General features: G+C 44.3%; 1 protein-coding gene across 4 annotated transcripts in view; it reads right to left on the reverse strand.

The window, feature by feature from the left end:
• Positions 1–14,947, reverse strand: part of TRPV4 (transient receptor potential cation channel subfamily V member 4) — a 601,330-nt gene that overhangs the window by 232,263 nt on the left and 354,120 nt on the right. For all 4 annotated transcript variants that reach the window (XM_085636146.1, XM_085636144.1, XM_085636145.1 and 1 more), the window contains exon 5: positions 14,363–14,503. In XM_085636146.1, coding sequence (XP_085492272.1) covers positions 14,363–14,503 — 141 coding nt within the window. The remainder of the gene's footprint in view (positions 1–14,362; positions 14,504–14,947) is intronic.

Here is a 14,947-nt window from a genome sequence, read left to right on the forward strand (position 1 = left end):
TTCACATCAAATGTCTAACTGGTACATGTGTATTAAAATCGCCTTTGTAGTTCTTGCTGGGAATCTTTAGCTAATTATCTAAAGCATTAAAAGCAGTGACCGGAGACTTGCGCTAAATACTACTGCCTATAAATTCACATTTTGTTCCGGATTTCTTTGCTTCTCGCACTCTGCTTGCACTCATTTTTATGCTCTCTAGAAATCATTTGTACTTGTTTTATTAAGAGTTCAAGCATTGAGAAGTTGTTAGTCAGCGCTCTGCACATTAAACATCAGATTATTAAAGGGACAGTGTCTGCTCGTCACACTGCAGGCAGCAAACACAAGTTGAGGGCGAAAGGGCCCCCTCGAGAACAGAAAGCACAGGGCCCTCTCTAACCATTGTGGTTGAGGGGGACCCCATTACGCCCCATCCTAATGCATTAACAATAGCTTACCTAAATGTCTGGTTGGTTGAATTTTGTCATTAAAACATTGTCAGTTTCTGAGTTGCTTATTTGGCTTTTCTGTTTCCCCCTAAATTCATAAAGCTACTCGGAATGCAGTTCGACAGATGCCTTCTACATCATTCAGAATACCTAATAAGCCTCCGATACACAACACAAATTTGTAACAACACACCACATAATTCAATTCCACAACGTGCCACTCCACAACACACAATACTATTCCACATAATTAACTCCATAACACACAATCACACTCGACATAATTTCAATAACAGTTAATACCACTTAACTACTATCCACATACTTCAAAAACACATCATACCAAATATTTCCACTACACACCCTCACACCCTCACACCACACAATCCCACAACAAGCAATGCCAATACAACCCATCTCTACCTCACACTTCCACCAAACCCATCATATTTTCCCCACACACTCACTGCGGCTCTTGTCCCTCCCTTACACTCCCCCTACCCCCTCTCATCTTGCAATTAAACGGTCCCCTCATCCCTCCCTCACACTCCCCGTCTCCTCTTTATACTCCCTGCTCACACATGCTACCTTCCTGCACCACTTTGCGCTGTGCACTAGTTCACCTCTCGCCCCTTCTGGTTGCCCCTCTGACTCGTCTCTCTCTTGTATGCTCTCTCACACCTCTCGCGCTCTCACGTACTTTTCCCGCCTCTCTCATATTGGTTCATTTCAGATCTTCAAGCACAGTTTCTTTCCCATGCCTTTTCAACATTTATGTCCCTCAAACTCACGCTCTATGTGTCTGTAGCCTGCTCTCCCCTCCTTTCTCGCTTTCTCACACACACACACACACACACACACACACTTTCTGCTCCTCTATCTGAAGTTCACTCACCACTTCGTGCACAAATTACCTATCCCACCCTATCTTCCTTTCTATCTATTCTGTGCCTCTCTGACCACTAGCTATTCACCAGGATACATAATTTCACTACACAAATCAACTACACACCACACAGTTCCACCCTACACAATCCCGCAACAAACAATTCCAATACAAACCTCATACATCCATTCCACTCCAAACCAAAACACATGAGTAAAAGGCATTGTCATTTACAACGCCAATAGCTCTAACTCTCGCAAATGCAAGACGTATTGCATTACAAATGCTTGCTTCATTAATGAGGTCACCTCATCTAATGAAGTAACTATCATACACTGGCCCGAAGTTGTGGCCTGCGTCTGGACATGCAAGAGTTTTCTGCATGGGATGAAGCATGCAAGTAAAAAACCTTTGGCACAAATGGAAGCCAGGTGTATGAAAGGGCATGTTGACCCGGCTCAGCTTCAGCGAGGAGGACTCGAGTCCATGGTCATGCTTCAGTGACCCAAGTGTCTGACTTTTTGTTCACACAACTAAGGCGGACAGAACTGAGGGGACTCGGCTCCTCACTCCCGTCCGCACCCCTCCCCACTGCTTGCCAGGACCCCAAACTCAGACAGAGGCTTTTTTATATTAGAGTCAATGGAAAAGTTATTTTTGAGTACAAGACGGCCATTTTCACAAAGCAAAAAAAATTGAGTGGAGACACTCATGGATCACTAACGCTTTCAGTCTGCAATCTAGGCCAGACAGCATCAGAGAAGGTTACAACGAAGAATGTGGGAAAAGGAGCCAAACCTGGCTCCCACAGAGAACAAATGTAGAATAAAAATAGACAATCGAAATATGAGACAACAAACATTCAAATGTCTAGCACAAGCAGATAGAAGCAGGCAGAAGGCAAAAGAGTCAAAACCTCTCACTTGCACTTTGCGACCTCTGACCTCAGAGATGGCACAATCAGTGCCAGGCACACAGGGGCATCTCCGCATTCCTTACATGCTGCCCGTTTTTCATGACACTGATAGGGACTATCAGTCTATTATTCACTATTAGTGTGGTAAGTAAAAATGGGTTTAAATGTATGTTGTGAGCATGCTTGCAGGTGAGTGCTTGTTTATGTGAGAAAGAGCACGTGTATGTGTGAGCCTGTGTCTGCACGTGAAAGTGAGCGAGAGTCAGTGACGGGTAATGAGTGAGACTGTTATACTCAGGCCCAGATTTACTATTCTATGACCTAAGGCAACGTTGTGCCAAAGTTGCTGCGCTGCCTGGCATCAAAGGGAGAGAGAAAAAATGCACCAGATCTGCTATGATTTGATGCACGTTTTCTCTCCGTGAGCATTCGTATACTTCTGGCTGACAACGCATACAGCTTTGCGCCGTAGAGAAAGGGTGTGTGCATTCTCTGAAAGCTAGGTTTTGTACTGAAAGGGGTCAGTACAGAAACTATGCTACAATGCAGAAGATAAGCAAAGTTGGAAAAAGAAGGCGGAATGAAAACCTCTCTCTTCGTTACGCCTACCTCAAGGAGTCATAAGGTTTGGCGCAAATACCTGTCTACTAATGGTTGCAGGTAGTGACTTCCATCAAAACCCATGGGTGGTTGCTTGGGAATGCCCATGCACCACCCATGAAACACCCCCTTAACGCAAAATATGCAAAGCAACACATAGCTCAATTTGCCTTACTTTGGGATACTATCCAACGCAAATCAGGATTTCTGTTGGACAGTAAATTCCACCCTAACACTTTGCTCCATGTGTGTGCCGCAAAAGGGAAGCAAACAGTGAAAAAGCATTAGTTAGTAAGCCTGGGGCTTAAAATCAATCAATTATCCATTTGTATAGCGCACCGCTGCTTCCAAAGAAGCATCCCGGCACTCAAGCGGACAGAGAGCAGTAAAGAGTAAGTATGAGTGAGATTTAGAGGGAATGCAAGTAAGTGAATGAGTTGAATAAGAACAAGTGTGAGGGATGTAAGAGAGTTTTAAAGTGATTGTGGGGTCCTGTGAAATGCTTTCCTGTAAAAAAACGTGTCAAGGGTCATATGTTGTCACTTCCTGTGATGACATTATGGTCAAAGGGTCTGTGATGTCACTTTTGCTACCCCTGGCATTTTGATGAATCCACTAAGCCCATGGTGAACTATGGAATTTCAGTGTGGCAAGAATATATTTCACGATATTGCACAGATTTGAGTTAATTCCTGAAGAACATTACAGAGTGAAGAATCTCTTATCTTTAAGTTAGGTAGTTCCAGGCGGAGGTATATAATTCTTAAAGAGATTGTGATAATATCCGTCTTTTGAATTTTGGGCTTTTTAGAACTTTTTTTTTTTTTTTTTTTTTTTTTTAACAGGCCAGGGCTTCCTCCCTGAATGGGAACATAAGCAGCCCAAGACCGATCTCGCACAGCAGCACTAGGTAATTGACAGCGGCTGAGATTAATCCAAGCAATCCGTCGATCACCTTTTTGTATTCTTCGGGGCAAAGCTCTAAGTGCGACGGGTATGCCCAGATGTGTGTCTCATGCTCACTGTGCCACTGGGAACCTAGCTGCACCCACATGACGAGACCCAATCAGGGTGCAAGCAGTCTTGGGCTGCATGTGCTCCGGTCCTGAGAGGACCTGGCCTGGCAGTACGAGATGGACTGTTCCTTTTGAAGCAGGGTAAAGACTGAACTGCATATGGCTAGGTCCAAGCGGAGATGGCATGATGTGCACAATAACAATGAATCAGGGTCAAGTAATTACCAGAGACTGCAATTAATTTAAGCAATTCACCCATCCCTTATTGCATACTTCAGAAAATACAGTGGACAGCATCACAGCCACGACTGGCTCTATCCTGGTCATAATCCCTGGAAGTTGGCCTGCAAGCCACCTGCACCCTTGCCAGTTTGTCACCCTGTTTGCACTGACAGTCTCAACTTGGGGGATTGCAGAATCTTTATATGTTCCCTTGTTGTAGAGCAAAGTAAAATGAATGGAACATATCCCACATGGAGTTGAGAACTGACCCCCACACCAAATTAGCTTTCATTAATCCACTCACAAAATAAAAGCAACCGTTTCCAGTGAAACCGATGTGCCAGTCTAACACTACACTCCACTATACACTCAACTGAGCCACTGTACACACACCAATATTATGGGCACATTGATTTCATTATGCATGAATCCTATATTGACAAGAAGACATGAGCAAAATGGACTGCATCACGGGCATACAGATTGTGGAATATGATTTCAGATGAAGTACTTCTGATCAATAGCGTAACTCAAGAGCTTACATTTCTTGGAATTCAATGTAAAAAGGATGATGCTTCAAAAGGTGGACAATTTCGCTCAAAATAACACCAAGTGTTTTGCCATTTACTTTTCTGATCAACATTGTTAAAATGCTAACCTAAAATGAACACTTTAAAATATTGCATAGCCAATACTAAACCAATACGCAAGGACATGTGTTTGATATCTTGAATTGACTTCTTTAATAGGACGGCTTATTAGTTGTATTTTTAGAATTTTTCACTCCTCAATAAGACAGAGTTTCCAGTCCAAAGCTTCCCTATTAGACATCACTATCATATGCTGGGTCCGTTCATTTAGTCCAATAGAAGTGAAGCAAAACTACATGTCCGACTTGTTAAATGCTGGATCCAGGCCTGGAAACACAGTATCCCAGCAGAGCGACTCATCCTTTCGAACGTATAATGTTTAATGGTGGACACAGCTTCTCCTCTAGTTCAGAAAGGGCTTACTTGGAAATAAAGTTAATTACCTCCGGCAACTTTTATTTTGTGCACAGTATTTAGCTGTGCGATACTATACTTTTCCTGTTTTTAAAGCACAGCATGGATATTGATTTTAAACTTTAATTTTTATCAAAAAGATGATCCATACTTAGAAACAATGCCAGAAGTGCCTTCAGAAGTAGAGGAAACATATTTACTCATTAGGTCTCGAGCCTATCTGGTGAGTCTGTCAGCACGTGACTAGTGAGGTGGTTGGTTTTATGTGTGAGGGTGGGGCACCTGTCCACTAGGTGCAGTAACTACTAGCCTAACCAGTTTTCAACACCTGAGCTCAAGAGGAAATACTCTCTAACACTGTACCTCACCCGAAGGGTATCTAGCCACTCTGAATCCTTAAATTTATTTATTTATGTGTCTTTCTAACATTCTGTTCCAGTGATCCTGATCTTTTGAGACTCAAAATTAAAGTGCCAGAAAATGTGTTGAATGTGTGGTAATTAAAATCACTGCACAGTTAACAGAATTCGCTTTTCTAGTGTATTCTGTGAAAAGAGTAACACTGCATTGCTTTGCTATAAGCAAATGGATACAGGTAACTGCTATGCACCTAAGTTAAGGAAAGTAGCATTACAAAGGATTACTGCTAGTTATTCCCGGGGAATGTATCACAAAATCTAACTGGTATGCGAGCACGCATCACGTCTACGGTTAAGTAATTTAGACATAAGGAGTTTACCCATTAACACGCACTGAGCACTACGGGGGGTTGACAATACCCCGATTCCTCATCTAAATAAATTTGTGTTTAGGAAAATGTAGACAATAAAGAAAAACATTTTAATGTCTGAGTACTGTGTAGATATTTTTTGAGATCTTGGTTGCTAGCACCAACTGGAGTTTGTCTCTTTTTTCAGTTATCGTTTTGCACAAGTTGTACAAAATTGTACAATTTGATAGGTATAACTTTCATCACTTGAATACAACAGCTAAAATATTTTCGACAAGTTTCTCGGTTTCTGCACTTTGTCAGTTTTGAATGCATGTTTTATTGTGGGGACAAAAAATGAACGTGGTGTTTTAAACATGGTTTTATTATGAACAATGGGAATTATAACGTATCTTTTATACTCACAATTCCTCTTTTAACGTGACTAGAAATGCATTGGGTTCGTAATAACATTTTTGTCTGAATTACCCCATAAACGTATTCAAGGTAACTACAGTCCATCCATTTAGTACCATTGTTTTATTATACTTGAGCATGCAAGGTCCTATATCATGGTTTCAGATTTTATTCAAGAGTTAAACTAACCATTAGCATCAGCCCAAGCGCCTCTTAGTCTTGGTCTAGATGGAATACTTCTCGTTCCCTCCTCACTGTGACATTCACCATCACCCTTTTATTGTGAACATTTAACTGTCTCCAGATCCATGTCAAGATATTGATATATGGGCCTATTCCGCCAGTATGCTTATCTGTTGGTCTTGTGGCCCAGATTTACTATTCTATGACCCAAGGCAACAGTGTGCCAAAGTTGCTGCGCTGCCTTGCATCAAAGGGAGAGAGAAAAAATAAATGCACCAGATCCGCTATAACTTGATGCACGTTTCTCTTCGTGAATTCAAATTCATCATATTTGAAAAATAGATGATATTTAGACAAAATAAGTAATGAAATAACTATATTGCTATTTATTCTATAAATAGCATACAAAAAGAACTGACACTGGTGGGTTGGGCATGGCCAACCCCAAGGGGGTGCCACTGGTCATTAGTGTTGGCGAAATTTGTCAAGCTTCCCTTGATTAGGGATGCAAATATTGTTCTTGTCCTTTGCAGCTCACCCCATCTTGATACTGATCAAGGTTTCTTCCACCTGGATATTTAGGCAGATGGCAAGAAGTGTTCATGACAACACCTGGATCTCTTCGAGGATTATCGATGCTAGGGAGGGAAGGCCAGTCATACGTGTCATGGCATACCAATGGCAGAAGCTAACCACCAACTTCCTCCCTCTCCCTAGTACCCAAAAGGGGATATTAACACTCACCAGATTCAGGCCACCAGTCCTACCCATGGGGTGGATCTGGTCTTCAGCTTCTTTTAGGGCAGCTTCGAAATCCATGCCAGGGAGTAAGAGGGGGGCACTGCCTACTCCTGCAGATGGGTTAGTCCTACTTGGCCAGTCACCTTTATAACCTACACTAGTCAAGTGCCCTTGAGTCAAATGAAGAAAGAGTCATGCCTCATGGTACCACAGCATTACAACTTAGGTACCTGGTGGTGTAAATCATTTTTAAACTGCTTGGAAAGGGCCTAGGATAAGTGTTTCTCATAGGTTTCTTTTTAGGCCTTTCATACTTTGGTGCAGGCCCAAACACACACACACACACCCCCAGCTGAATAACAAAAGTTCCAGCCACTGGATGCGGTTTATGCCTGGCTGAGCCCTTGAGGGGTTATTTCTTCGGGGTCCCCCAGAGAGTTAGGGGGGGACTTTCCTCTTCATGCTGGGGGAGACTGCATTGCTCCTGCAGCTCCCCCTGCACCTGGTAACTCACTTGGCGGTTACCCCATCCTCCTGGGGCCACCCTACACAGAACAAAATCCGCTTTCCTTGCAGGCCGGTTCGGGCCTGCAAAGCATTAGTGGGTGCTCTACCCCCATCGTGTGCATTTTTGATGAGCGGCTCTCCCGCTGGTCCGGGGAGAGCCACGGTGCCTGTGATGGCGGACCTGTGCCGCATTAGCCCCCCGTTGGGGGGCCTGGTCCCACTTGGACCCCTCTAGCACCCAGGTACGTCTTGCACAGCTTGGGGAGCCCACCCCCGGCCGCTCCTGCCGCTTCTCCGGGGGCCCGGTCCCACCCGGGCACCCCACTTGTCTAGAACGTTGGGGAGCTCAACCCCGGCGGCTCCCCGTCTGGCCAGCACCCTTGTGTGCTGCCGCGGGAGCCGTTCCTGCTGTTCTGGTCTGCCCGCTCCCACGGGCAGACACAATGCTGCCTCCGGTCCGACGGGACTTCTGGGGAGTGCGCCGGCACTCCCCTCGCCTTTCTCCTGCCACTGGGGAATGCGGCGGCACTCCCCAACCTCGCGGTCCACATTGGGGCCCGGAGTTGGGATCCCGGGCCCCAGGGCTTCTTCACAGGGGGCACGATGGCGCTCTCCGACTTCGCTTTTTTTGTGGGGGTGGGGGGGCACAATGGCACTCCCCAACTTGGCTTCTTCGTGGGGGGAGCGGGGCTCGGAGTTGGAGGTCCAGGGCCCCTTTCCCCGTTCCCAGGGGGTGCAATGGCGCTCCCCTGTCTCCATTTTTGTCGGGGCTAGGGTCGGCTCCAGGCACTCCGTGTGGACATTTTCACGGGGAGAGCGATGGCGCTCCCCAACTTAACTTCTTGTGGGGGCAGCCCCCAGGACCTGACCTAACCCGGGGGCCCAGCCAAGACCGGCGGCAGAGCCCCACGTGCCTCGTTGTCGGTCCAGCCAGAGGTCAAAGGTCACCTACCTCCTGGGGGGCATATCTCAGCCCCCAACGGACCAATTATTGCCAGCTTGGCCTCTTTTTGCTCCTGGTGGCGCGCACCAGCCACTAGGAGCACTTTCCTTCGCCCTCCTGGTCTCAAGGAGGGTGAACTCAGCAGGGAGCGGTCTTCACTGGCTCCCTGTGCCAGCCTCTCTCCTGGCTGTCCTCCTAGGCCTCTCTTCTTCTTGCAGGGAGGACCTGACTTGGCAGTCCGGGCTGGACTGTTCCCATAAGGAACAGGGTCAAGGCTGATTTGCATATGGCTGGGTCCAAACTGGGGTGGTGTGGTGTGCAAAGGAATGATGGATTAAACCCAGATCCTTGTGACTGTGGGTAAAAGTTTGCATTGTCCAGCATTCCGTCCATCAATTGTTTCTTGAGCATGAAGAAATAGCATATTGTTTGATATTTTTCATTCAAATCATGCCAGTGAAAACAAATTGCTCTCTTTAAGAATAATACAGGTAGGGCATGGTTCTGTCCTTATGCCTGTAAATACCTTTCTTTCCTGACGTTAAAAGGGCCTGAATAGATGCACAGGTGAGATATGGTCAGTTTAAGTTGCATGAGCTCATCATGGCACCACAGTGAGGAGGATGAGCTGCGGGCGGGGAGTGCCAGTTCCAGGGCTTCACCCTTCATAAGCCAGGCTAGCTGAAATCCAGTGATGTAGTGAGCACTGGACCCAGGTCTGGCCATACCCTTTCCACTTAGGGCAACATATGTAAAAGAAACAATTGATGGACGGAATGCTGGACAATGCAAACATTCACCCGTGCTCTCCATGCCACTGGAGTCAAGCTATCCTTGCTGATGAGGGCTGAAAGCCCGAAACCGGTCCTAGGATGCTTGTTTCCAGTCCAGGGCGGACCTGGCCTGGCAGTTCAGTCTGGACTGTTCCCATTGGGCGCAGGGTCAAGACTGATTTGCATATGGGGGAGTCCAAACTGGAATGGCGAGCAAGAAAACAATGGATTTTGTCCCAGATCTCTGTACTGGGGTGAATGTATGACATTGTTCTGCATTCTGTCCATCAATTGTTCTTTTTGCAATTGTCACCCCGAGTGGGACGCGTATGCCCAGATGTTGGTCTCATGCTCTCTATGCCACTGGAATAAAGCTATCCTGTCTGTTGAGGGGTGAAACCCCAAAACCGGTCCTAGGATGCTTGTTTCCATTCCAGGGAGGATCTGACCTGGCAGTTCAGGCTGGTCTGTTTCTATTGGGTGCAAGGTCAAGACTGATTTGCATATGGCTGGGTTCAAACTGGAATGGCATGGTGAGCAAAAAAACGATGGATTTAGGCCCAGATCTCTGTACTGGGGTGAGTGTATGATATTGTTCTGCATTCTGTCCATCAATTGTTCTTTTTACATTACTCACCCAGAGTGTGGACGGGTATGCCGAGACGTGGGTCCCGTGCTCTCCATGCCACTGGAGTCAAGCTATCCTTGCTGATGAGGGCTGAAAGCCCGAAACCGGTCCTAGGAGGCTTGTTTGCAGTCCAGGACGGACCTGGCCTGGCAGTTCGGGCTGGACTGTTCCCATTGGGCGCAGGGTCAAGACTGATTTGCACATGGCTGGGTCCAAACTGGAATGGCATGGTGAGCAAGAAAACAATGGATTTAGTCCCAGATCTCTGTACTGGGGTGAGTGTATGACATTGTTCTGCACTCTGTGGATATCATTAGGCATAACAAGTAATTAAAGAGAACAGCATAATCACACAAAATATATTTGTGGACTTTTTGCATCTTTTCAACATGTTGCCTTTGTGTGCCAAGAGAGTAATGATTAATTACAACTGAGAAACCGGGTGGGCTTTACTTAAGAAAATGTCAGATTAGAATTGTATCTGCTGTTGTTTGCAGGCAGCAGTTTGTACATCTCTGTCTAGATAAGGGAAAACACGTGTTTCCAGATTCCCACACTGCACTCCATGAGAGTGTTTTGTGTGTTTGACCACTGCCCCCACATGCCCAAGTGGTATTTGATCTTTCACAGTAGCCACTGCTGTGTGTCATTACTACACTCATTTTTTATGGATTAATTACAAAGCTATTTCCCACCTACTTTACGACTAGTCCTCTATGTAATTTTGAAACCGGGAATGTTTGTCATGGTACTACTTATAGTGCAGTAGCTCTATACATCTCTATGTATAGATATCTCTGTTTGTACAAATAGTGCTCTTGAAATATAATTCAACCCACAAATCAACAAAAAGTTCACAGTTGTAAATGTCTTTTTTTTTGTTTACTTTTCTACTAATTTAACATTATGTGCTAAATACATAAAAGGGATATAATAAGCCCTGGCAATATTAGTGCAACCCCTTCCAATGGCACATTCTAGCTAGATTCCACCGCTTAACAAGCTAATATAATTCATGCATACTCATTGCTAAATAAAAGCACCTGGGCTAAATAGCCATGAAATGACAGCCAGTGGCCTCCAACTTTGAACCATCTTAATAGAAACGGACGTATAGTATGAAAGCGATGTAAAGTCATTAAATCATTGAAAATAAAAATTAACCAACACACGCCACTAGTGTAGGCACTTTATCAACAATGTTAGGCTGAAAGACTGAGTCGAACATCGGGGACCCAAGCCAAAGGCTCTCAAGTTAAACTGATCCCAGTAGCAGCTCTCACAACCCCTTCAGTTATGGTGCCGACAGTAGGAGCATGAATGTAAGATTTCAAGAATCGAATTTAGTAACAAAGAATAAAAATAAGTCTAAATCTTGAGATTTACAACAAAGACGCAATGGTTCCTGGGCAAACGTGTGACCCTTTGTCAGTTCAGTACTAAGAAATGATGATGATAAAGTCAACACCATGCCATTCCTGCACGTGCTCTGCGATGTGTAAACTATTAACACAGCAGCAGCTCGCTCAGCACTCAATTGTAAGGTCTCGCTGAGCCAGCGCATGCGCTGCGAGACATTTATTTAGTGGCTTTTGAAAGTGCTACCACAATCTTTTCCTGACCTCAAGCTTGCATTCACGAGCGCATGCACGCGCGCAGCCGCCATGTGGCTTTAATGGCTCATTAAGCCTTGCTCTCCCAAGCGCCTTGCTCTGCCCCTCCCCCACCACAGAGGGCGTCCCTGCGATCACTTTCGCTTTCACAGATGGAGCTTTCCTGGCCCTGGCTTTTTTTTCCCCTTTAAATGGTGGTCGCTTCACTTTTGCGGCTGCTTGTTTAAGCATTTTTGGCAGTGCAACAGGATTGGTTTGAAGGGGATTTCTGTTCATATTTGTTGTCTCTGATAATTCGCATACATTCCCATTGTTCTTTACTTCAAGCTTCTATTTTTGACGTTTGCTTTGATGGGATTGCAATTGCTAAGCAAATACACTGGAGGCAAAACCATGTCCTACACAATTACATGCAAGAAAGAGAATATCTTGTGACATTTAATGTAAAGTGTATGCTGCATCGACGGAGCTCTCGCCTTGACCTGTGCCAGGTGAGAGCCCTGTTACATGGTACATGTAGCTCGAACTCGTTAGTTTAAAAAACATTGCAAAGAGCTCGAAAAAAATGTGTTACATTTGAAATATGACGATGGTCACTTCTTAGTACACACACTTGACTGTAACTCACACTAGTAGGAACTCGAATTAGAATTATAAATTCTAATGACGGCAAGACAGCGCAATAGCCATGTTTTTGTACATTTAAAAAGTTAACAAAAATGGAAGTAACTTGTTCTTTTTTTGTAAGCGATCATTTTTCCTTTTTTACCACACATGACAGTTTCAACTAATTTCTATTGAGTTTTTTTATAGATGCTTTACAATTTCGAACTAAATGTTTATCACTACTGGTTTCAAACAAAATGCATTTCAAACTAAAACTTTCAACCTAGATTCATAGGCGACAGTTGTTCAAGGGAGGAATCCCCTGCCCCCTGATCCTTCTGGTTGCTAGGCGACGAAGCAACTCTGAAAGAAAGGTTAAGACTTGGCAGTATCAAGGATGACTGCTGTGGGATGTGCTCAAATGTAAGGACAAAAATCACTACCCACTCATGCCTACTATGCCTTTCAAACCATCACTTTGCTTTCAGTTTAAACCCCATACCTATTATGTAGAGCTAGGTCATATCTAAAAGTCAACTCCAATGTATTTTTCAGATATTGCTCGACTGTCACGACTTACAGAGGGCCTATACCCTTCCCCGAGGCTCTGTGCTAGGCATTTACGTAGTCTATAAAAGCCATGAATAGTGTAGTAACAGCGTAGTAATAACACCAACGTCAAACTCCACATCTTCTTTATTTAGAACACAACCTGGCGTTGATGCTCGGAGACAGGAGACAATGGACTCTCGAAGAACTCTCAATGCCCAACACTCAAAAACAAAGGGGGGGGGGGGGGGGAGGGTTCTCTCACCAAGAAAAGTTTAAAAAAAAAAATACAAAAATGGTGCATTCTACAACACATTTTCATTATTTATTCAATCTTATTAGCTTTTAGTAAGCACAGTACATGACGACCTTACAGTGCACCAGGATATGACAATCTTGTTGGGGGCCTCCAGTGATTCCCTCACTATCACTGTCCAACAGTGCCCCTCACCTCTCCACGGCCCCTCTCACATGTATTTCATTTGTTTTATAGTGCCTCTCATACACTACATCTAGCACACATAAAGAGACAATGAATTATATGTGTGTAAATCAGTGTCTAGAAAATGTTACATAAGATAACAAACATTGGCATAGCAAATAGGTCTCGCCTTTGGGACATTATAAGTGTTTAGCCATGCAACAGTTTAAGTTGCGCCAAGGATATTGTGCTGCATAATTAAATACTTATAAGGTCCCAAAGGCGAGACCTATTGGCTATGCCAATGCTTGTTGAGCTTATTGATAGGATTAGCGGAAGGGGTTAAAAAAACATTGTCTGCCCTGCCTCTGATGATGCAAGTACTTCCTTCAAATTCTGGGCTAGATCTTAAGTAAGGGGGGTGCAATTTGAATGCATGATGTTAAGCATGGATGACATTTTTATTAGGCACACACAATCTTGTGAAATTCCTCTGTTTCTTGATGATTTTCTTTCCCCATTTTGCGTTTGTGAATTTTGACAAATTCTTAGCTGCAGGAGACCGGTTGAGCAGAAAGTGCCCCATGGGAACTGTAAAACTGACATTTTCTGCTCGAACCAGTCCCATGCCAGTATCTGGTACTACTTCAAGTGAGGTGTGCTTGCGTGTAAAATTTACATATGCGATCTAAGCCATGTACATTTTGTGTAATACATGTCATTTTGCTTAATTATCATTATATATTTACACGTACTTCACCAAAAAGTTTGCAATTTTGCACAAACCTAGACTGGTCTCAAGCTTTAGAGTGCATCATTCTGCGTAAATGTCAGAATTTATCTGAAGTAAAAAGTGCACATCTTTGATTCCTTTCAGAATTCTAACAAGGTATACACAGTATCTCGATGAAAGGGATGTTTCTGGAGAGGCAAAGGCAATAGTCCCTAAGAAAGTGGTTCAGTTGCCTTATTTAGTTTTGACAGTTGCAGTAACAGCAGGGCCCAAATTATTTCTTTGATGTATAACACCAATTCTCCTCAGAGGATCTAAGAAAGTATCTCAATGGTTTGGTTGGGTCCCGCTCTCTGCTACATTTTTTTTTTTATATTCCTGCTATTTTTACATCAAGTAAGAGTAACTCCACAGTGTAGTCACAAAAGTGCCTAAAGTCACACAAGTCAGCAGGCATTCATCCTTACCAAAGTAGAAGTATCCCCCCTCGTCCTTCGGCTGGAAAAAGCGGCCACGGGCCTGCGCATGTACATCTGCTCCTTTTTCCACCAACAGTTCCACATAATGCTTACACCGCCTCTCGATAGCAATGTGCAGCGCCGTCTGACCTGGAACAAAATACAGTGTCACCATGTAATAGAGCAAATTATTTTGAATCAGGTCACTTTGAATGGCCACTAACGCCTTTTTGTTGGCCTACTCTCTTCATTGGAATCTACACAAAACTACATACTGCAAAATGCTAAATGAAAATCTATTCCCCCTGGTAAACTAATATTAACTCTGTTAAATATCTTCATATAAGGCATGAAACTCTAGGGAAGAGGAAGATGGTTGCAAAAGGACTTTAGCAATTTTGAGATCTTCAGGGCAACCTGGTCTGGCAACCTGACTAGATAAATCTTTTTGGTGGATACTGGGTAGAGCAGAGAAGTTAAAGGTAGGTCTCCTCAGCCAAAGAGGCAAATACCACTCCACTGCCACAGATGCTGCTAACACAATCCATCCTGCAAAGCCTTGGAATCTCTTGTCACTAAACCTTATGTCCAGTC

The sequence above is a fragment of the Triturus cristatus genome, chromosome 11 (assembly GCF_964204655.1).
Source record: "Triturus cristatus chromosome 11, aTriCri1.1, whole genome shotgun sequence".
Taxonomy (NCBI): domain Eukaryota; kingdom Metazoa; phylum Chordata; class Amphibia; order Caudata; family Salamandridae; genus Triturus; species Triturus cristatus.